The 24,167-nt window shown below is 36.2% G+C and overlaps 1 protein-coding gene across 3 annotated transcripts in view; it reads left to right on the top strand.

The window, feature by feature from the left end:
- Nucleotides 1-24,129, top strand: part of bmal2 (basic helix-loop-helix ARNT like 2) — a 24,271-nt gene extending 142 nt beyond the window's left edge. Inside the window, exons 1-17 of one of the 3 annotated variants that reach the window (XM_039650457.2) lie at nt 1-246; nt 8,984-9,110; nt 11,116-11,169; nt 11,271-11,312; nt 11,508-11,665; nt 11,804-11,883; nt 12,066-12,158; nt 12,586-12,703; nt 13,822-13,968; nt 14,829-15,069; nt 16,032-16,138; nt 16,721-16,871; nt 17,004-17,071; nt 17,466-17,583; nt 18,065-18,155; nt 18,252-18,351; nt 19,912-24,129. The exon at nt 1-246 is cut by the window's left edge and continues 142 nt beyond it. In XM_039650457.2, coding sequence (XP_039506391.2) covers nt 189-246; nt 8,984-9,110; nt 11,116-11,169; nt 11,271-11,312; nt 11,508-11,665; nt 11,804-11,883; nt 12,066-12,158; nt 12,586-12,703; nt 13,822-13,968; nt 14,829-15,069; nt 16,032-16,138; nt 16,721-16,871; nt 17,004-17,071; nt 17,466-17,583; nt 18,065-18,155; nt 18,252-18,351; nt 19,912-20,063 — 1,905 coding nt within the window. In that variant the 5' untranslated portion in view covers nt 1-188 and the 3' untranslated portion in view covers nt 20,064-24,129. Of the gene's footprint in view, nt 247-8,980; nt 9,111-11,115; nt 11,170-11,270; nt 11,313-11,507; nt 11,666-11,803; nt 11,884-12,065; nt 12,159-12,585; nt 12,704-13,821; nt 13,969-14,828; nt 15,070-16,031; nt 16,139-16,720; nt 16,872-17,003; nt 17,072-17,465; nt 17,584-18,064; nt 18,156-18,251; nt 18,352-19,911 lie in introns of all 3 variants that reach the window. The other 2 variants (XM_039650458.2, XM_039650456.2) reach the window with 2 other exon arrangements.
- The last annotated feature ends 38 nt before the right edge of the window (nt 24,130-24,167 follow it).

Below are 24,167 nucleotides of genomic sequence, written 5' to 3'. Positions count from 1 at the left end.
GTTCAGCCCACCCTCCCAATTCAGTTAGTTGAAAAGAAAAATAATTGAATCAATATACAGGCCTCGCCGTCCCCCCGTCCGCCGCCCCCCTCCTTTTTCTCTCTCCCCCCTTTGCAAATAACAACCACCGCCTTCGGTTCTCCACATGCAGCATCGGAGTCCTGGGCCGCGGCGTACCGGCTCCAGCCATGTCGGCGAGGAATACAACGACTGGCGTCGGTGACGGAGCGACGGGGGAAAAGACAGGTAACGCCGTCAAAAACAATATGAGTCAGTCCGCCTTAGATGGTCCGCATGAAGCGGAGAGTGTCGGTGTAATTGCGCTGTGTGCCGGCCGGGCGGAGGAGACGGGAGATCTCGGTGTTCCCCGCTGATTGGTTTGCACACTCGCGTTCGCTGCGAAACTAGGTCAGTAGTTCAGTAGAGCAAACACAAGCAAGGATGCGTAGGAACTGCTCTCAGAGACATATTTGGATCTTTAACGGCGCGTTTAATCTTATATTCGGGTTTTAATGTGATTGACAGTCACGTATTTAAAATGTAGCATGTTTTTCTATATATTTTGCGCGGCCTTGGCTGATTGGTTGCCATCGCGTTCAGTTGTTGCTAATTCTTTAAACGCCTTAACTAGGTACTGCCGACTTTTTCTTTTATGTTTTGGGGAACTTTGTTTCTTTTATATGTCCAACTATTCTTTATAGGCTATATTTTCCTAAACCCACTCTGTGGATCGAAATAAAAGAATCGAATCTTATCCGGAAAAACACGACAAATCGACGATTTACTGTTTACTTTTGCCTATATAGGGGTTGGGAATCTTAAATAATGTTGCTATGTTTGCCATTCTGATACATGTTTAATTATTCCTGTTCCCTAACAAATATTTGACAAATAACAAACTATGTAGTTATACTTTTATAGTACTTTTGAGGAAGAGTGTTTGTAGAAATAAGTAATGGTTTGCACTCAAATGTTCAACACAAAAGATACTAAGTAATCAGAAATTAAAAAAAAAATAAGTGCGTTTTGGTTGTAAATGAAAAACAGTAAGCAAACAGAACATTTGGTGACATACAATTAACCGATTCCTTCATTTAATTTTAGAAAATACAATTGATTTACACAAACCCCATTTGTATCTTTAAACGTTGTCATAGCCAATCAGAAAGTAGCCTACAACATTTTTTTTGGTTTATTTTAAGATCGATATGTTCTCGCTTCTCATCCATAGCCTAGCTTACAAATAGAAAACTATTATAGCCTACCGGTGTCATAATTTTTATAAAAATACATATCATATTATATCTTCATCATCACTTTCAATTGTGAGCCCAAAGGAATGACAAACAACTTTCTTCTTCTCACTATTTTGATAGTGAAATGAGTTTTAAAGATCACAAAAACAGTCTAGCACAGATGCCTTTCCTCTAGTGAATTCAGTGTCCTCTTTAATGAGTGAAACTGCATGTTGTTGTGACGTAAATGTGAATCATTAGCATTGTGAGGTCATAGTGCTGCCTGATGTAGTCTGATTTCTTGTAACGTGACGGTTGTGTAATATGTAGGTCAAACACTTCCACAGTGCACGTGCAGGCTTGGGCTGTGATGCCCTCCTCTTCTTCAGGCGTTGCTTTCTCTTTTCAGCCTAACTCAATCAGTGAGTCTTCGCATATCTAGCCTATAAACACTCCGAAACAAAGCTGTTTAATGTAATAGGACAATATGTGCTAATAATTCCTGCGAAACGTGTAACCTAAATCTGCTGCCAGTTTGGTTTGTCTGGTCTCGTGACAGACACCCCCCCTCCCTTACCCAAAACTGAGAAACGTGACTGGAATGTAGGGTCTTATCTGGAAAGTGTGTCTCTTAGGTAACTGGCCTTTTGATTTATAGATTCCAGTCATTTCACTGATAGGTGTTTTTTTCAGGTCAGTTATTTACTTTCTGGCCCATCTGATAAGTTATAACTTGGCTCACAAATAAATGCACTTACCCAAATTTTCTGTGGGAGTTTTTCATGGAGGAACAAGACAGCATAACTTCAATACCTTCATCTCTTAATGATTTAATGCGGGGTATACCTCAATGACAATACATTTTCATATTTGAAAGAGATTAAAATGTTATTTAAAAGAGCATTGCAAAAACAATGCAGTGCATTACAAAAATGCACAAAGAATGAGCTGAATTCTGGGTCCTACAAATATAGTATTTTTTATATTTATTATATTATTTATTATTATATTATATATAGTTAAAGCTTAAAAAAGGGGGTTTTTGGATGCAACATTCACTTTATGGTGTTTTTATTTTGAGCACTATGATGTCATAATGCTCATGTTCCACCCATGACCAGTACTGACTGTCCCGTATTAACATATTTTGGCCCTCAGCCATTCGACACCCCCATGGAAGAGAGGGGTGAGGTGAGGTGAGCAGTTGCTTATTATCATTTAAAGAGACATGCACTGAAAGAGGTCACTGTGAACAAAGCTGTTTTTGAGGAGGTAAAAGGGTGTTTTACACAACCATGGAGGAATTTTAATCAATATTACAAACTTTACATGAACACTCTAAAGAATCATACCAACTTGTGGAAAATGGGCATCCGATGACCCTTTAAAACAAACTTACACAATACGCATTCATTATGGATCACTGCTACATAGGCTGCCTAAGGGAATGAAACTTGATGGCCTTGACGGAATAGTCGAATAAAGTCATTATTTTCGCACAAAAAGTATTCTTGTCGCTTGATAAACTTACTTGAGCTACTGTAGTCACATAGAATATTTAAACATTTTCTTCATTGACTTTCTGGGCTGTCAAGTTTCAATCCCTTAGGATCCCTATGTGGTAGTGATACAGCTCTCAAATTTAATCAAAAAATATCTTCATTTGTGTTCCGAAGACGAACAAAGGTCTTACAGGGTTGGTACAGCATGGGGGTGAGTAATTAATGACTTAATTTTCATTTTTGGGTGAACTAACCCTTTAAACTGACAGTTCTTTTCTTGGTCTCGTTCTCAAGGACGTCTTTACAAAATTGTTTTTAAATCCTGGAGATCAGTCAGTCAGGGGGGATTGTTTGGCTGTCAGTCTTTCAGATTATCACATCACGACTCTTTGTGTCCGTTTTATGGCTTGCAAGTTGCACTCGACTTCCAGTCTCATGTCAAAGAGATGGTTTCCAGTTGCCTACATGTCTAGACATCAGAAAATCATGCTGTTGATTATGCTATTTGGATGTTAACTGATTGTCTTGCCTAGTTTCACATTCTTGGTTATTCATGTTTGTATAGTGATTATATATATTATAGGAGTAATACCATCAAGCAAGTTTATCCAGTTTATAACAAACCCACATCAAATGATTTCTTGTCCAAATCTTGTTTCTTTCATCTGTGACTAGGTGTGTTATAATAAAATATAATCAAACTTTCTTAACTAAAACATGATACAATACAAAGTGGAATTGGCAGATAAAATGATTATAAGCAATAATAATACATTAAAATGAAAAAGTGTGAGACTGAAACTCATGTGATCTATTAGAAATATGCACGGTTTGTAAAAAGAATGATACTTTTATATAGCTACATAGTACTTTTTTTTTTTTAGTTAGTTTAATTAGTAAAAGCTTTTTAAAATAGTGCTTTTATAGCTTATTTATGTGGTGGTTCTAGCCCTGGATTAATTGCCCAATTATCAAAATGATTAAGTGTTCTTAATTGGAGGCAAGGCAATTTTGTAATTTGTTAGATAAAATGTCATGTCTAAACTTGAATTCCTTTGAGTGTTTTGAAATTGGGGAAAGTTTCACATATGAAAAAGTCTGGGAATAGACATCAGTGCCTTCTGAGTTTTGCTTATGGCCATATTGAAAATTATTGCCAAGATGCTTCAACTGGATTGGTTTGTGGTTTTATACAACCCAGACATTAGTAATCGGCATTTTGGCTTTAGTGACAGGAATGCACCAGTGTTTTATTCAACCGTGGGAAGAATTAACATGGGTTTTCATCTGATTCATCCATCATTTGCTGTTGAATTTTAATAAGGCACTATACCATTTGTCAATTTCACACTTTATCTGTAACCGTTTTATTTTTTAAAATTAAACCTCGCACAACTAATAATTCCAAGGTGTCTGTTTATTTAATCCATTTCATGTGTATATTTAGTTATTTGGTTTTATTTGGCAAGTAGCCATTTAATAAGTGGAGTAATCTACATTCAGCCAGTAATTCAGAGAAAATAAATCCATTCCGGTTGATGGCAGACCCCTTTGCCACAGTGACTTTTTGTGTTTCAATTCTGACTTTTTTTTCTCACAATTGTGTCTGTTGATCTTAGAGGCTTAACGCAACAGGTGAAGCAGGTGGGAAAACAGACTGCACTGTGAAAGCCTATTCATGAGTAAGTTGCTCACAGGGAGTTTGTGAATGGATTTTGGTGTCAATGGCAATAACAGATGGCAAATACAGCTTCTTTATGTCCTTTGGTGGCAGGTAGTGTTGCAGAGTTTGATTTAAAAAAACAAAATCCTAAGTTTTTTTAGCAAACAATATGATCACCTTATGTGAAGTGAGTTTTTTTCCGAGTTTGTGGTCAGAACCGCGATATGACATCAGAATTGTGAGATAGAAAGTCCAATTCAGATGTTAAAGTAATTTGTTTTTGTGCTCAGAATTGCAAATTAATATCTCACAATTCTGACTTTATAGCTCGCACTAGAGCTTGACCGATAAAGGATTTTGAAGGCCGATACAGATACAAATATATTTTGGTTTTAAAATCCGATATTCCGATTAGAGCCCGAACGATAAAGGATTTTGAAGGCCGATACCGATACAAATATTTTTGGGTTTTAAATACGATATTCCGATATATTGGCCGATATTTTATTTATTTATTTATTTTTAAACTGGACATGATAGTCACAAATTTTGTCATGCTTATTTGAGTTAAGAGAACTGATGAGAATGTTCTTTTAATTGTTATTCAAGCAATGTATGTATCGTGCCCAACTCAACGAGTGTTGCCAACAGGAACAGTGTAGAGTGCCCTCTGGTCGACAAACTATACAACTCCAACACTCATGACATGGTTCAAGTGTGTTTCGTCCATTTTTATTTTATTTTTGAAATATTCATTTATCGGCCATTATAACTGCCGATACCGATAGTTTGGAAAATGCCGAATATCGGCCGATAATATCGGTCTGCCGATATATCAGTCTGGCTCTAATTCCGATATATCGGCCGATATTTATTTTTTTCTCTCAGAAACGCGCAACAAAACATTAACAGATTTCCCTAACATTAGTTATTTGTAGTTCTTTATCAGTTTTAACTAAAATAATATGATGATGCATTTTAAAAAGAAACTTGTTTCTTTTATTGTTAGAACAGACCGATGATAGTGGCATTAGCTTGCTTTGTGGTTAGCTAGTCTATGATGAGCCATGATTTAGCAATGGATAACGTCATACTGCAAATTGTAAAACATACATTTTTAATATAACAGGCCAAGGAGAGATGATGCGTCTCATCGCTATAACTGTCACGTGCTATTAAGGAAATACTTCAGCCACATTGTCAAAAGTTAAAAGGACAGTCATCTACACTGTAACAACGGAACGTAATTATTACTAGATAATTCTACTTCACTCTCGGCTTATTTAAAAGCAGACAAACTGGACATGATAGTCACAAATTTTGTCATGCTTATTTGAGTTAAGAGAACTGATGGGAATGTTCTATTAATTGTTATTCAAACAATCTATTTATCGTGACCAACTCAACGAGTGTTGCCAACTGGGACGGTGTAGAGTGCCCTCTGGTGGACAAACTATACAACTCCAACACTCATGATATGGTTCAAGCATGTTTCGTACATTTTTATTTTACTTTTAAAATATTCATTTATCGGCCATTATAACTATAGATAATATCGTCTGCCGATATATCGGTCTGGCTCTAACTCGCAATTGCGACTTAAGTTATTGCAATATGCTTTTTTCATCTTTAATAGGTATAACACAATGTAATGTCTAAGCTTAGGCCGCGAATCATAAATCATTCTTCACTCGCAAAACCTCAAAGATGCCAGCCAGCTAGATAACTTAACCATGTTGACATATTTAAAGTTTTGCAGGAACAAATTGTCTATGATCAGCTAAACAAATGACAATGTGTCAACAACAGTAGTCATTATTGCACAGTGTGTTTACTTATTTGTCAAATAATAATCTGAACAGTTACTTTAATGCTTAACTGGGGTTGATGAAACGCAAAATACTACCAAGGTGTGGTGCCAAAAGTGTGCTAAAATCGATTCCCTGACCTACTTTCATGCACTTTTGTCACATTTCTTGCTGAAGTGAATTGAGTTTGGACATGTTTCTCATGCATCTCTATGGTCACAGTGTAAACTATAGCCTAATTAATAATTAGCTCACCTGATGACATGATCTTTTTATTTTATTTGTGTGTGTGTGTGTGTGTGTGTGTGTGTGTGTGTGTGTGTGTGTGTGTGTGTGTGTGTGTGTGTGTGTGTGTGTGTGTGTGTGTGTGTGTGATGACAAGTAATGTTCACAGTGACCGTTTTTTTTTTTTTTGCCCCCCCAAGTAATTTAGTTGGACTACTTTAGTACTGACTTGACTCCTGGGGCAATTTTTCAATGTGTGGGTGTGTATTGCTTTTAAAGAGTATAATTACACTTTACAATGCATTTGTTTTGCTAAAGAAGCAGGTAAGGTTATAATATGTTGAGAGATGTCTTCATTTTGAGGCTCAATACTTACTACTTTGGAATATAATTGTTCCATTCATACTCGTATACATGCATGTGTATGCATTTGAATGGTCCTTGAATATGGTCACATCAGTTTGAATAGTGAGTCAGTGAAATGGCAAATGGCTAGCATCTAAATGCAGGTCAGTGGAGTCCAGATAATATCATGAGCCCGTGAAAGACGGAGCTCTTCATTGTTGGGTGCGGCCTTTCTATCGTCCTCATAAAACCAAATAATCCCACCGCAGATCTTTACTCCAGCACACAGGATTAAAAATCAGGTTGTTGCCGATCTGTTAACGTCTATTTAGGTCACAAGGCTTGTGGAGGACTGTTAAATATAGGAGTCAGGACCACAAGCTGTGTTGGGCCTGGCCCGTGCCATTATCGCCCAAACCTGATGGCACTGAAAACACACACACCACAGTACGCACGCACGTGTACACATGCCCGTGGACGAGTGTGTCTGTTGGTCTTAGAGGCTTAAAGGAACAGGTGAAGCAGGCGGGAAAAACAGATTGCACTGTTAAAGCCTGTTCATGAATAAGTTCTGCTCACAGGGAGTTTGTGAATGGATTTTGGTGGTCAATGGCAATAGCAGATGGCAAATACAGCTTCATTATGTCCTTTAGTGGCAGGAAGTGTTGCAGAGTTTGATTTAAAAAAAAGTCACACTGCAGTTATTTGAACAGATGCAATGATTGTGAATTGACCTGATGTGAGCCGCTCTCATGTGAAGTGAGTTTTTTTTTTTTTTTTTTTTTACTCCTTGTAGGTTTACTTCATCATGGATTAGGCTAATTGTAGTTATTTCAATACACTATAAAAAATATTGTTGGTTTAACTTAAAAAAAGTAAGTAACCTGGTTGCCTTAATTTTAAGTTGATTGAACTGGAAAAAGTTAATACAATGAAGGAAATTAATTTAATCATCAGAAACTCAAAATAATAAGTTATCTCAACTAAATAAATTATTTAAGTTGTTTTGACAAAAGAAAAAATGTTGTGATAACAAATCTTGAATTTTTTTTTTACAGTGTATATATTTTTCAATTAAAGTTCTTATTTATTATCGATTGTCATAATAATGATAATGATAATTACAATATATTATAATTATTGAATTTTATAATATATTATTTTTCTGTTTACATTTCTTTACTTAATTTTTAGTTTGGTTGACAAAAGTTTATATTTGCTGATTTTAATATGCTTTTCATTCTTGTGAAATGTTGTCAACCCCTCTTCTTCGGTTCCCCAGTTTTGTTATTTGATTTGTATAGTAATAATGCAGAAAAATTTTTCAGAATTGTACATATAAAAAAGTAAAGAGTAGCTGGTGCATTTTGCATTCACAATGAATTTCAACGCTGCAAAATCATGTAGTGAACCAAGCCAGCTAGAGTTTGTGTGGAGTACGTACCCTTTAACTTTGAATATATTTGTTTATATTGCACTCTTCTGCATTTTAATAATCACACTAGGCCAGTATGCCATCGTTTTTTTTTTCTTTCAATAAATAGAAACCAAAACTGAAATTTTAAATTCTGAAAACTTAAATTCTGATGAGTAAAAAAATGATTAATTTATTTATTGCCAGAAGCTAAATCTGTTTGAACTCAATGGCTATATGGTGTTTGATTGTCCTCAGACTGGACATTATGGTTCAACCTATAGGTACACTGCCATAAAGGCTTCTGGTTTTGAACCATTGTTTGTACGAGAAGCCAAAGAACGTATATTAACTGATGTTTCATTGTCTAAATAGGCCGAAAGATGAGCATAAAGGAAAGAGTGATGCAAGTTGCGGTGGTGAAGTAGGTTGTCTGTATTGTGCTTACGGTTGGCCTGCCTCTGAACTTCCACTGTTTCTAAGAACCACGTGTAAATTGGGTTTCTGGGTTTTAAGATGTTCCTTTTCTTGTGACCGCTTTCACAAGAAAAAAAAATGTCCTGTTTATTATTTAGGTCGCAAGTATCATTCTGAATTCACATAAAAATCCTTTGACTATTTGTGTGCCGATCACAGATGGTCTGATTCTTTGGATGTCTGTTATGAAATCTATTCCACGGTGCCCTGGTTCCAATATGTAGCACGTAGTTGAACATTGCAGTTACTTTAAAATGTATTGGCATGTTTCTTTTTGTCACTTTACTAAAATAAATCCCTCCCACTAATAGCAGGAGATGCATTAGAGGAACCCCAGGGCCTCTCCGTCTCTCTGTCTGGTTTGATGACCCCCACCTCAGTCATTGGCATGGCCTCAGGCATGGAGCTGCCCAGGAAACGGAAAGGCAGCATGGAGATCCCGTAAGTACATTTTTAATTATTTTTTATAGCTCTCTAGTAGAGGCTGCTGGTTTGACAAATATATGACAGCAACTGTGCATATCACGATATTGTTATTTTTGCAGTAACATCTAATTAAAGATTACATGTTTTATATATTAAAGGGTTAGTTCACCCAAAAATGAAAATTAAGTCATTAATTACTCACCCCCATGCTGTACCAACCCCGTAAGACCTTCGTTCGTCTTCGGAACACAAATGAAGATATTTTTGATTAAATTTGAGAGCTGTATAACTACCACATTGGCTCCTAAAGGACTGCCTCTTGACGGCCCAGAAAGTCAATGAAGAAAATGTTTAAATATCCCAAGTGACTACCGTGGCTCAACTATATGTTTATCAAGCGACGCGAATACTTTTTGTGCGAAAAAACAAACAAAAATAACGAGTTTATTCGACTATTTCTTTTCTTCCTTGTAGGCCAGAACGAGACTTCCTTAGATTTCCACGACGCATGCGCGAGAATTGCGATCTGAAGTGGTGTAAGCTGATGTGAGCAGATCGCAAATCTCGCGCATGCGTCGTGGAAATCTAAGGAAGTCTCGTTCTGGCCTACAAGGAAGAAAAGAAATAGTCGAATAAACTCGTTATTTTTGTTTGTTTTTTCGCACAAAAAGTATTCGCGTCGCTTGATAAACATATAGTTGAGCCACGGTAGTCACTTGGGATATTTAAACATTTTCTTCATTGACTTTCTGGGCCGTCAAGAGGCAGTCCTTTAGGAGCCAATGTGGTAGTTATACAGCTCTCAAATTTAATCAAAAATATCTTTATTTGTGTTCCGAAGACGAACGAAGGTCTTACGGGGTTGGTACAGCATGGTACAGTACAGTAATTAATGACTTAATTTTCATTTTTGGGTGAACTAACCCTTTAACAATGTAAGTAGAAGTATGGTATTGCCTTTTTTTAAATAATTAAGTTAAAAATAATGATTTAATTTTTTATTTACACAATTTTTCAGAAGTTGTTTTATTTTGAAATAAAATTAATACTTTTATCCAGCAAGGAGCACAGATTTTTTTTGTTTTTTGAGCACATTTTGTCAAATGTGAGAATTTCTATTCCAAATAAATGCTGTGCTTTTGAACTTTCTATTCATCAAGGATTCCTGAAAAATAAATAAATATATAAAATCAGGATATTAGAATGATTTCTGAAGGATCATGTGACCCTGAAGACTAATAATGACGCTAAGCATTTTCCTTTTGCCATCACAGAAATGAATTACATTTTGATTTATGAAGAAGTTATTTGAATTTATAATAGTATTTCACAATGTTACTGTTTTACTGTATTTTTGATCAAATAAATGCAGCTTTGATGCGTAGAAGAGACTTCTTTCATTGAATGATAGTGGAATTTATTCCTAAACATTGTTTATTTTTTATCTTTTAACTTCTCTCTTTTGTATAGTTTGTTTATTAGGAAGGTGATAGACACAAAACAAAACATAGACATGCAAAAACATTTTCATATCGTATAACGTTATAACATGAAAACAAATAGGTAGTTCTGTCTCTTAATTCTGATTGGTCACTTGTACATACTTGCATATCTGTTTAAATATATTTGGCAAATTGAGAAGTTGTACTACAGCTGATCTTTTGGGTTTTACCGAACAATATTTTGACCTACCGCTGCCTCTTTGATTTTTGCATTATTCTGTATATTAATTTTGTAAAAAAAAAAAAAAAAATGCTGTTCATCCCACATAAATGACTATATATGCCATACCCCCAAGACTCTTCTGTCTAGAAAGAGCATGTGGTTGTGAGAGATTAGGCTTTTTTAGCTGATTTGTATGACTAATATCCTCTTGTTTGGCCTGGTATCCTCTGTCCTGCTTTTCTGAATGAGTCGAGATGTGTTGGGAAGGGAAGTGCGTGGTCTGTGTTTAATGTCCTCTTAGAATCTCAGCAGCATTTCATGAGTCACTTTACTCATCCCACCACTTTGTTTCCAGAGAATCAAAATCTGCATCAAATCTAGACGAGGATATGGAGGATGATCAGGAAAGGTATTATGCCCATTATCAGTACTAAATATGACTCGCCTTGATCCACAATTTTATTCTTTATTTTGTAACGTCTGTATGCCTTTTATTATATTGTTTTTTAGATCAGAAGGAGACGACCAGCACTTAAAAATTAAGTGCATCAGGTACTAAATATTTATGGGGATTATTTATTTGTTTGTACTTTTTTCTTTTTCTCCCTTTTATTTATTTATACCCCCTTTTTGTTTGCGATTTCAACTCCCAATGAAACTCAAAGACTATTTAGTTTGCTGTTTAGGGATGTTCTATTTCAGCAACGTTGAGTACCGTGGTACTTACGACATAATGTCATCTTGCAGGGAACCTCACAGTCAGATCGAGAAACGACGGCGGGATAAGATGAATAACTTGATTGACGAGTTGGCAGCGATGATTCCCACATGTAACCCCATGTCCCGCAAGCTTGACAAACTCACTGTGTTACGAATGGCTGTCCAGCACCTCAAATCACTCAAAGGTACCTAGACGACTGTCTTTAAAATGAGCTTTTTGTGTAGACTAGCATGAACAAAGATTAATATTGAGCTTGAATAGCATAACAAACATTGTCAGTGATGAATGTTATTGCGGAGTAATGGAGTGCTTTTATTTTCAGGAGCAACCAACTCCTTTGCAGAAGCTAATTACAAACCTGCGTTCCTCCCAGATGATGAGCTCAAGCACCTTGTCCTAAGGGTAAAACCTACAATTTATAGAGCTATGTCTTGAAGCTATGCATAATATAGAAGAAATATCACAGCAAATTATTGATGTTGATGTTGGAAGGTCCTCCAAAAATAGCTTTTGGACATTTTGACTGTTTGCAATTGTTAATGACAACATGAAATCTAAACGATCTCTTCCTCTCTCTTGTCCAGGCTGCGGATGGATTTCTCTTTGTGGTTGGCTGTGATCGTGGAAAAATTGTCTTCGTCTCAGAATCTGTTTCAAAAATCCTGAACTACAGTCGGGTAGGAGAATTTGACTCTAAAAAGACCAACCTTTTGCCTACTCTCTGCACAGTTTACATATTTTCGAGGAAAAGTAGCTAAAGGCTGCAAAAAAAATCACGAAATGTCACCAGATGACGTCATTCACCAACTCTCTGCACAGTTTGCATCGGTTTTCTCTCAGCGCTCACATACTGTAATTTTTATATAATGTATGGCCACCAAATCCAGCCAATACAGCTGTTCTCATTTACATATTTTCTTCTTTTCTTTCTAAATCAGTCTAGTGTATGCAAACATTTTACTGGTAGTATAATATTTGAAGTATTTTGAGGACCGTTTAAAAAAAAATGTGTTAGTGATGATAACAGTTAAGCTGATGATATTGTGAACTGTTAGCAGAATATATCAGTCAGGTCATGGCTCAGTTGAATATTCTTCTCCCCAGACGGAGTTAATTGGACAGAGCCTGTTTGATTATGTTCATCCGAAGGACATTGGAAAAGTGAAGGAACAGCTGTCTGCCTCTGAACTCTACCCACGGGAGCGCCTCATAGATGCCAAAAGTAAGCATATTTAGGCCGAATAAATGTTGTTATCTGTGTCAAGGTTGTGCATGCTTCCTAAATGCTTTTCTTAAGTGCTTAAACAGTTTTGTCTTTCCGTGCACTGTGTTCAACCTGCTTAATAAACAAAAGTAAACGCTACCATTTAAAAGAAGTCTCTTATGCTCACCAAGGCTGATTTTTTTTATTTTATTTTATTTTTTTTTTAAATCATAAATGGAGTAAAACCGTAATATTGTGAAATATTATTGCAATTTAAAATAGTTGTTTTCATTTTAATGTTTTAAGTAGGACTGTGAAACGATTAATCGCATGCAAATTTTAAAATTTAAATTTTATATAAAATTTGCATTATATATAAATATTTGACATATAAATAACACATTTTTCTTAAATGTATACATGTATGTGTGTGTATTTATATATACAAAATAATTATACACAGTTCACACACACATATATTATGTAAACACAAACTTTTATTTTGGATGCAATTAATCGTGATTAATGACTTCACAGCCCTAGTTTTAAAATGTAATTTATTCCTGTGATGGCAAAGCTAAATTTTCAGCTTTATCACTCCAGTATTCAGTGTCGTATGTTGCTTCAGAAATCATTCTAATATTCGGATTTGTTTCTCAAGAAACATTTATCATCATCAATGTTCAAACAATCACTGCTTTAATACATTTATTTCATGATTATTTGATGAATAGAAAGTTTAACAGAACATTTATTTGAAAATGGAAGTCTTTTACAACTTTAGAAATGTCTTTACTGTCACTTTTGATAAATTAAATGTGTCCTTGCTGGATAAAAATCATACTGAACCCAAACTTTTGAATGGCAGTGGTATGTATGTGTGTTTAAAGTGTTAGTTTTTTATTTGCTCATAGTTCATTATTACCTTCCCACGTTTCAAACCTGGATCCTGGTAAAAAAGAACAATTAAAAGTAGTCTGTTTGACTCGTGTGCTGCATTTGAAGCCCTTCGAAGCCAACAAAAATGCTTTTTGTAAAGAAAATATGATTTCTTTTTGTAAGGATTTGGAACAGGATTTGTTTTGGGGAAGCATTCCTTTAACCAATCCAACTCTCTCTGGTGTGTGTGTGTGTAGCGGGGTTGCAGGTGCAGGCTGATCTTCCTGTCGGAGCGGCTCGGCTTTGCTCTGGAGCCCGCCGCTCATTCTTCTGCCGAATGAAGTACAACAAAGTTAGCATTAAAGAGGAGAAGGACTTTCAGGCTGGTGCCTCAAAAAAGAAAGGTCAGTAGAATTACAATTTTACAGTTGTAAAGTTGTTAAAGGTAGTTTTCTAATTCCAGAGATGACATTAAATGAATCAGAAGAGCCTTGTTCATGAAGCTAATCGACTGTGTTGAAACACATTACTGAAGTCTTTTGTGATTGCTCTGTAAAAAAACAAAACAAAAACAAGTAGAAATTAAAATAAAGTTTCAATTTCAGACCGCATATGAGCGGAAAACATCTTCATGTCTCTGTTCTTGCTGAGAACCAGTTATCCAAGTGGTCATTTTGTGACGTGTTGATGACGTGGCCTGCATATTTACTCCCATTACACGCGTCATCTTTTCTTCTTTCTTCTCGCCACATGCAGTAGTGTGAGCACAGCTTGTGGGATTTTATTCCGACAGCTGTATCCCTACAAACTTGGATAGTTGGATAGTGACTTCACTTTGGAAAGTGTTGTGCTGTGATGTCTGGACTTGGATAGCATTGATGTTTCTGTTCTTGGTGAGCATAGTCTTTTCCAAACTGGCCCGAGCAGTTAGATGACTAGTCATTCAGAAAGCCCCTTAAAGCAATGCATTGATTATTTTTATGCATTAAACGTGCATTATCAACTGTTTTTTTCAACTATACAGTTTGTTCAACATGTTAAGCAAAAGCTTATATTTAAGCTTTATGTGTCACTTTTGGCACAATGCTAAAAAAATAAAAATAAAATGTCAGATGTTTTTCACCACACGTTTTTTAGATTAAATAGAGCAAATCAAAAAGAGATGGAAACGTGCACCTTGTGTCTCTCTTTAACAACATATGGTGCAACATTTGGCTCACAGCTCACCTGTAAATTGATTCGTGTTGATTCGCTGCCCCATCAGAGTCCCAGCGGTACTGCACCGTGCACTGCACGGGATACATGCGCGTCTGGCCCACGCGCCAGCTGGGCGCGGAGGGGGAGGCAGAGGGGGACAAAGAGAGCTCCCACTTCAGTTGCCTGGTAGCAGTGGGCCGTGTGCACCCCCACACCCTCCCCCAGGCCAACGGAGAGATCAAGGTCAAGCCCTCCGAATTTGTCACCCGCTACGCCATGGATGGCAAATTCACCTTTGTGGATCAACGGTTAGTTTACCTTTGTTTTAGATTGAACTAAATTACATAATGTGGGGCTATTTTTGTGTAAATGACCATGATTATAAGTATAATAATAATAAATATTTATAAATAAATTATAAAATATCCCCGCATTATGTAATTACCTTCATTTATTCAGCTGTAAGTTGGCTTTATGTGGACACTACATTCTCACTAGAGGGCAGCTTGTGTTTTCTTTTCAAAACTGTTAGTTTGGCACTTGTTAAACTATATTTAGTTGTAACGTTGGGGAGTAACTACAATGTAAAAAATGTTTTTTTGGATTATTGGAGTATGATTTACAAGAAAATAGTCTTTCTACTACAAAATTACATGCTTAATTCAACATTACTTCTGTAATTATTTGTGAAATTTACTGGCAGAGAAAATTTGAGGAAATCCTAAACCATTTTTCGTAATAGTATTAGTACTTAACCGTATTTTTCATCTATGTAAATTATTTAAAATATAATAAAAATGTAAATATAGTAAGTATATAATACAAAAACTTTTATATAATAAGAATATTTATGAAAAAAATCATTCTAGTTTTTTTTTTTAGCTTTTTAATCTGCTCAAGTTTAAAAATCGTTCAATGATAATTGAAGCTGAATAATTTCTGGTGTGCCAAATATAATGAATGCTTTGAAACCAGCTTTTATTTATGTGGTTTTTTTTTTAAATGCTCTCATCATATGCAATGGCTTGGAAATGCAAATAGTTCTTCCCCAAACTCACAGCACTGCTGTCATGTCAGGATACCCGAGATTCTCAAATGACAAATTTTGATAGTACCACAGTGTTTACACTTTCTCTGGGAAATACTTAGTTGCCTCTGCATGTTGTGATAGGAGAAAGTATTTAACATTGACACACATCACCTTTACGTTTCATGTACAGTGAAGAAATGTGATTTAAGAAACTGCTGTCCATTTGTATTATGCACACAGAGCCACCATTATTCTAGGTTACTTACCCCAGGAGCTGCTAGGCACATCCTGCTATGAATACTTCCACCTGGACGACCTGCCTCACTTGGCTGATAGACACAGAAAAGGTACAGTATGTCCAGATTCTTACTATTAGGAACATTGGAGCTGTAAACAGAGTTTTATTCCAAGTATTTTCTAAGAAACTGGGCAGATTGCCTAGAACAGAGATGGACAAGAGTTGCCAAATCCTCATCATCCATCATTAATCATTAGTCTTACCTCTAAAGAACATTAGAACAGCTTTCAATGGCAGATACGCCAGGCCAGTGCCTCAGAGAGATCCTCGTAGGTTTATATTGGATTACATGCATGTATGTGCAAGTACATGTTGCATATAATACCTTTTCTGATTATTATGTGTAAAATGGTCATTGTTTACTTGCTCTTTGACCACTCGTCCAAATAATGAAAGTGAATGAGGGCCTGTCAAGCTCCTCAAAATATAAAATATGAGATTTCAAACCTGGATCCCCATTTACTTTCATTATATGCAAATAAGTGATCCATACATTCAACATTATTTTTGTGTTCTATCGGAAATAAAAAGTCATATCGAATTGGAATTTTGTGAGTAAATGACATAAAATTGTATTTTTGGGTGCACTATCCCTTTAATATGTGATTTTGGTTGCTTGCTTTTTTTACAGTGCTGAGGAGTAAAGAGAAGGTTGAGACAAACTGCTATAAGTTCAAAACGAAATATGGCTCTTTCGTTACCTTACAAAGTCTGTGGTTTAGTTTTATAAATCCCTGGACCAAAGAAATAGAATACATAGTGTCAACCAACACAGTTATATCGTAAGTACCATTTTTTTTTTCAGCCCATTTTTGCAATTACTCAGTATCAATGTCAAGATTCAACCTGTTGATGCCAAATTCTGAGATTGATGAGATAACAGATTATTATCCACTCTTTTCCACCTGACTCAGCGGTAAAAGTAATCCAGGTGGATCAGGGGATAAAGCCGAACAGCCTAGCAGTTCGAAGGCCTCGGAGGGTGAGTATTAAGATCTACCAATGTTGTAAATATGGTTAACTATAATTTACATATTGGATTACAAGATCATACACAAGGGAAAAGAGACTAATAGAAATACAAATGGGTTCAACACATTATTCAATGTGCAGCTGTATAAATGGAAGTCTAGCCTTCTGGTTAAAAGAGAGCCAGTCACATTTTTAGATGGATGCATCACTTTTTGTTTTTATTGTTAGTTTTTTTTTTATTGTCTTTTTAACTTTATTTGTATATGCCCTGACAGCTTCTAAGTTCACTTGCTAAGGACATCAAACAGCAATTTTCCCTCCAGTGTTTAGCAAGCCTCTGTTATCATTAACTTGAAACATATCTGACTCTGGTCTGATAGTAATTTTTGTGTTTTGTTTTGTAGATGATGCCAAGAAGTTGCAACAATTTCCAATCATCCCAGGGATCTCCAGTGCATCAGGGATGATTTACGCTGGATGCATAGGGACCCAAATCGCTAATGAGATAATGGACTATAATAGGTAAACCAGCTAGTTATTGTTACTACAATAGTCAAACATGACCAGCGCGACAGATTGCCATGCCGGGAAGAGGTAAACCTTTTTTAGAGCAATATCCCCCAGATCGAGGCAAATGGATTACAATATGCAATGGAGGGATATATTCAAAATATAAAATACGCAATGAAGGAGACATGACTACTATCGAGGGTTACCGGCCTCAAGCGCAACGTGCTTGCGTGTCATACTCAATGCGATTTTTGGTGTTTGAAAAGTAACTATACATAAGATACGGAAAGATGCAGATAACCATACATTATTTAAAAGAGCTGTATGTAGGAATTTATTTCAAATAATCATAAAATGGCCCTGATATGTCACTAGACATTAAGAAATCATGTTCATTTCAAATACTTAAATCACTGACAATAGTAGTACTCTACATATTACTTATCCTTAAAGAAAAGGCCTTTGAATTCTGATGTCATGCTGTTTTCTTAAGGATGAACTCCTCACCATCCAGCGGCAATACAAGTCCGTTCAGTGTACTGCAGGACAAGTCTCCACTGGCTCTTGCGCTGGCCAGCAACAACGTGAGTCTGCCGAACAATTGTGTCTGTGTTCAGAATGAGTTTACTGGTTTTGTGCTTTATTGCATTCTAACACATCTGTACTTCTCATGCTGTAAGGTGCCAAATGGGGAAGCAACAGACGTAGAGATGCCTGGCAAATCAAGCTCAGAGGATGAGGCGCGGGGTGGGCCCTTCACAGCGGGGGAAAATCTCATGGGTAGATAAAACAGCACTATATTGTATTTAGTCAATGTGGTACTAAAGATACTATAGCTTGTCAAAAACATGTCTGGGTTTTTCATGGATGGGGAGGATTGTATTTGTAAAATAATTTTTTTCTTTATTCTCATAATACAGTAATTTGAATTACATTTATGCAATTTATATTCAGCGTGATATACAGTAGACATTGTATCAGTTTTTGATTTCTCTAGGAAATGACTCATGACTCATGGCCAGGCAAGCTATGATAATCATGCTTATTAATATTATTTGGTATCAAATATACACTACCGGTCAAAAGTTTTAGATCAGTAAGATTTTTTTTTACAGATTAAAGTAAAAAATCTAAAAGATTTTTAAAGATTTTTTAGTAAGATGTTTTTAAATGAAGTCTCTTCTGCTCACCAAGGCTGCTTTATTTAAACAACAACAAAAAAAAGACAAACAGTAATATTGTGAAATATTATGGCAATTTAAAATGACTGTTTTCTATTTTAATATATTTTAAAATGTCATTTGAAAGCTGAATTTTCAACATCATTACTGTTGCTGATTACACAGTTTCAGTGTCACATGATCCTTCAGAAATCATTCCAATATGCTGATTTAATGCTCAAAAAACATAAATTATTATTTTCAATGTTGAAACTTCTAAATTCTATGATGAATAGAAAGTTCAAAAGAACAGCATTTATTTAAAATATTATCTTTTCTAACATTATAAATGTCTTTACTGTAACTTTTGATCAATTTACCTCATCCTTGATGAATAAAAGTATTTTCTAATTTCTCTCCCCCAAAAAATAAATTCTTACTGACCCCAAACTTTTGAATGGTAGTGATTAATGTTACAAAAGCTTTCCATTTCAGATCAATTCTGTTCTTTTGAACTTTCTATTCATCAAAGAATCCTGAAATAAAAATGTAAAACTGTTTTCAACATGGATAATAATCAAAATTTATTGAGCATCACATTATAATAATTTCTGTAGGATCATGTGACACTGAAGACTGGAGTAATGATGCTGTAAATTCAGCTTTGATCACAGGAAAAAATTACACTTCACTATTATATTCGCATAGAAAACCGCTGTTTTAAATTGTAATAATATTTCACAATATTACTGTTTTTTTTTTTTTTTTTTTTTTTTTTTTTTTTATCAAATAATTGCAGCCTTGGTGAGCAGAAGAGACTTTATTTAAAAACATAAAAAATCTTACCGATCTAAAACTTTTGACTAGTAGTGTATATATGATGATTCGTTAGTAAAATGCTGATAAATATTTTTGTCATGTCAGATGAATGATAATTGGGACAAATTTTAAATCTATGCTGTTGACTAAAGACAAAGTCATTAAAAACTAAAATCAACACTTTTGTTTTACAGTTGTTCTTATATTGAATGTAGATGTGTTTGTCCCTGTTGTTTTTAGAAATAAGAGTGGAAATATTTTTGAAATTATGTTGCACTTAAGATACTGTGCAATACTTTGGTTTAACCAAATGAAATATGGCAAAATATGGCACTCAGTTTTTTCCATTCTCTTCCTCCAGAGGCAAGCTCTCAGTTGGATCTTGAGGGGGTTCCTGGGTTGGCCGCTCTAAGCACTGATGAGGCAGCCATGGCAGTCATTATGAGCTTACTGGAGACCGATGCCAACCTGGGTGAGGCCGTGGACTTTGACGAGGCGCACTGGTCTCTGTGAACACACAGTTCTAATTTTTTTTTCTTTTAAAGACCCATCTTATCTGGAGCTTTTTAAAATGAACCATCCATTAATTTTCACTAGGCGGCCAGCCTTCAACAATTCTTTGACTTCTGACTTTTTAATTTATTAGTGTTTTTAAATGCGTATGGACAAGCTGCGTGGCAGGTTATCTGATGGCTGGCCTTGGTGAAGGAGAACAGAAAAGGATGGGGGTCTCTCGGAGTACCTTAACCTGAGTTCCTTAAGCAACATGACCAGGTTTTATGTGGTCTGGTGTGCATTTCTTCATCTCAGCTCTGAGGTTACTCTTACCCCTTGGCATGGATCAGAAAGGAGAGACGTTATTGGCCTGTTTTGCCAGGTTGAGGAACACATACCTCAGCCAAGCCATAAGGCAACTAAAATGGTCCACTGTGATCCAGTGGTGTGAGGATTTCAAAATTGTTTCCTTAGTCAATCAACACTTGAACTGTACATGAATGCTTTGAGGCAAAGCTGGACTGATTTTTTTAATTAAATATATATGTGTGTATATATATATATATATATATATATAAAAAACATCATAGGATTCCTTTGGCAAGGGAAGCCTGGTAGTTTTTATTCCCTTTTAGAGCAGAAATTGTCTTGAATTGAGTGTTTCATGATGAACAAGAGTGGAACTATGGGGAGGGATATTGGTAAGCACTTGTGGTCCTTTGTAAAACAGAACTACTTGAAAATACTGTGTGGAAATATTGGAAATTTGAGGCTCACCGTTAGGCCTGACATTTTTTTTTTCCTCTCCAGTCTACAAATCTGTGTGTGAATGTGTGCTTTTCTGTCAGACCTTAGTCTGACCTGCCAGGGCTACGCTACTCTTGAAATAGGGCCGTCACTACAATTGAAAGGGCCTGGGACAACTTTTTTTTACTGATTGCCCCAGTGAGTATGCTGTATTATAGATTTAGAGGATCTGGGGAAATGTTCCCAGTTTTCTCCCCTTCAGGTGTATAATTAGATCTTCTGTTCTGAAGGAATGCCTGGATGGAGATCAGCAACCGGTAAAATGGTGATTGGAAATTGGAAGTTATCCGCAAATAAGGGCAGGGTCTCTCAGGGAACAATTCATGGAAACCCAGTCTCAAAATCCTTTGTCGGATCAGCCAAGTGCCACTTTTTAGACACTTGTGTTAAGATGTGTTAAAAGTTTCTGGCTTCATTCTTTCATTAGGTCTTGTTCAGTTATGTGCAAAGAGGTATAAAATGCTCGTGTGAGAAGCATTTAGTAGGTGATTGTTTTTTTTAAACTTTGTATTTTAGAATTATATCCCATAATGTAATTATGGGAATAAGTTTATTTCTACTAAACTTCTAAATACTAACAGTCACTTTGTATAGTGTAAAACTCAACCATAAGAGTAATGGGGAGAGATGGTTGCAGCTAGTTCTTGCTTCAAGCCAAGATTTATAATAAATCCAAACATGAAATCATGATAATGGTAACCTACTTTTTAAAAGTATAATTAACCCTAAAATGAGCATCTATAATCAATTACTCACCCTCATGTTTTTTCCAAACTTGTGCGACTTTCTTTTATGGAACAAGTTTGGAATTAGAAGAATGTTGATGGCCCTTTTTTTCCAAGTAATGATAGTTAGTTGTGACCAGGCCAGGGGATGTCAAGCTTAAATGAGGACTATCTGTACGCTAATTTAAATACAACTTCCACCTCTGTAGATCTCATTTGTGACATTTTCTTGGTTTCAGTGTTGCGTTTTTACCTTACTTTAAGGCTGGAATACACTATACAACTGTTGTATTTACAGTCTGGAGGTTAACTACTGGTTGAGAGATTTCAAAGAAAATTGCATAGTGTATGATGGGCACAGATATCTTACTGTGATTCCATGCAGTCGGAGGATATGAAGCTTGTTTGATATTTTGAGCCATTTTTAGAGCACATTCTTTTAATTATCTTACCCCTAGCAATGAGGCACGTTTCTGCATGATTTCGTTGTGTTCAGGATGACTTTAAAGTCTGGTAGAGCGGGTTCATCAGTCGTTCAGCGTATGACGTTGTTTGTTCTGTAACCATTTACAAAGTCGGCAAGTGTGTGATGCCTAGTAATTTAAAATCTGTTCAGATTTAAAGTTGTGTACTATATGAGCCGTATGGAAAGAAAAATGAAAACGCATGTTTAGAACAAGAAGGTCAAGGAAATGTCATTTTTGGCTGAACTCTTACTTTAACCTAAGGCAAGAGACCTAACAACATGTTTGTAACTTGTATTAGAGTAATCTTTGAATAGATCTATCAAAAGACTATGTCCACTGCAGATTTCAGCCTCGAAAACATGACACCTCGTTTTGGTCAAACGATCTTCATAGGCTGTTAAAATGATTGATTAATGCCCTTTCTTATGACAATTCCCTGTTTTTTATATTATAATTGAGTTCATATTTGCATATGCACGTCCTCGGGATACTGATCCCCTCTCTCTTTCTCTGTTTCGGACTCTTTTGTAACAAACATTTTCCAAAAGAATTTCTCTCGGGTAATCGGGATGGTGAGAAAAGGGGTGGTGATGGCGCAGTGGATGCTCCAGAGGCGTGCGACCTCTGACATATATAGCAATTGTAAGTCGCTTTGGATAAAAGCGTCAGCTAAATGAATAAATGTAAATGTAATCGTTCAAGCTCAGTGAATTCGCATTTCGGCCTGGCTTTACACATTTTCTTCCAAAGTTTTGCTTCCCTTGTTTCTGGTGACCTTTAAATCAGGCGGTCAACGTACTGAACTGATTTACTGTGACGGTGCATATGTGCCACAGGAATCTCTTGACCTGGTGATGGAAATGGACGATTTTGACCAAATATACCAAAGCAATTTAACCGCATATAGACCTATTTCAAGTACCGTTAACGCTCCGCTGCCCTGTGCTGTCAGATGTCTTGTGATTCTGTGACTATGGTGTGAGCTGCTTTTAAAAATGTCTTCATATCATTGCCTGCTCTGCCATATGCTGCCAAGAGCTTACTTGAAGGGAGGAACTCATCCAGTGGAAATGAAATCCTGCTAGATGATGTGAACTTAATGGGTTTTTGTTGTCTTGCCACGATCCATTGCTTTCCCAACGATTGGTTTCGTAAGCGTATCGTATTGCCCCGACTTACAAAAGTGTAATTTCTATAAACCAGACTGAAATTTCATGGGATCAACTGTAAGTGCTAGTGGTTAGATGTGTTGGCCAATCACAATTCTTGTCCAGGTTTTGATGGGGCAGTTTCAGCCTTAGGCACAGGAACAGCTGCTTTGTTCGTCCCGATGTACGAGCGTTGAGCTGTGCCATAACTGCAGGCTGATCCTAAAATAGGTAAAATGAAAATTGTGATTTTTTTTATTTTTATTTTTTTTATTACCACCCACTCTCCCACATAGCGTCACTGGTTTTTAATGTGACTTTGTTCTTTGGAGTGTCTTTCTGCTGTTGCACTTGGCAGAAATCAAGTACTGTACGTGAGTTTAAACCACAGACCTTTTCTTCTGTCGCTTTTGTTTTAATTTCAGATCTCTCTCTCTCTTTACATAGCTTGTAGAATTTCTTGATTTTATGTTCCAGTACATTCATGCATGCCTTTTGTGTACCCTTTGCTTTTCTTGTTTTGTTGTTCTGTTTGCCGTCTAATGGTTTTGGATAAAGGTTTTTTGCCTTATAAGACATGTATGTTGTTCTGTTTCTCTTTGATTGTTGAGTGTGTGATGAAATGGGTTTGGATACTTTGAAGACTGTTCATCATTTCCGTGAATATCTCAGTCGAGGAGCAGCCGTTGGGTCAAGCCACCAGATCTGCATGTGTGCGCCTCATCGTCGCTCTGACTGAGCCTTTGAAAAAGGCTGTTGTGGAAACGGGGGGACTCGTCCAGGGAGGCTCCTTTTTGTCTTTTGCTTATTTCCTTCTCCTCTGTTTATCAAGATGCCATCGCTGCTGCTGTCAACAAGTCTGGTTAGTAGCAGAGAATCTGTCTCTCCAGATTGACATGAAAAAAGATTCTTAAATAAACAACATTAGTTTCCTGTACATCTGTCTTGGTCTTTCATTTGTTGAAAATCCCTTGC

This window comes from Pimephales promelas, chromosome 10 (genome assembly GCF_988280905.1).
Source record: "Pimephales promelas chromosome 10, fPimPro1.hap1.1, whole genome shotgun sequence".
Classification (NCBI taxonomy): Eukaryota; Metazoa; Chordata; class Actinopteri; order Cypriniformes; family Leuciscidae; genus Pimephales; species Pimephales promelas.
Note: the sequence above shows the minus strand (reverse complement) of the source record. Positions and strands in the feature narration are given on the sequence as shown.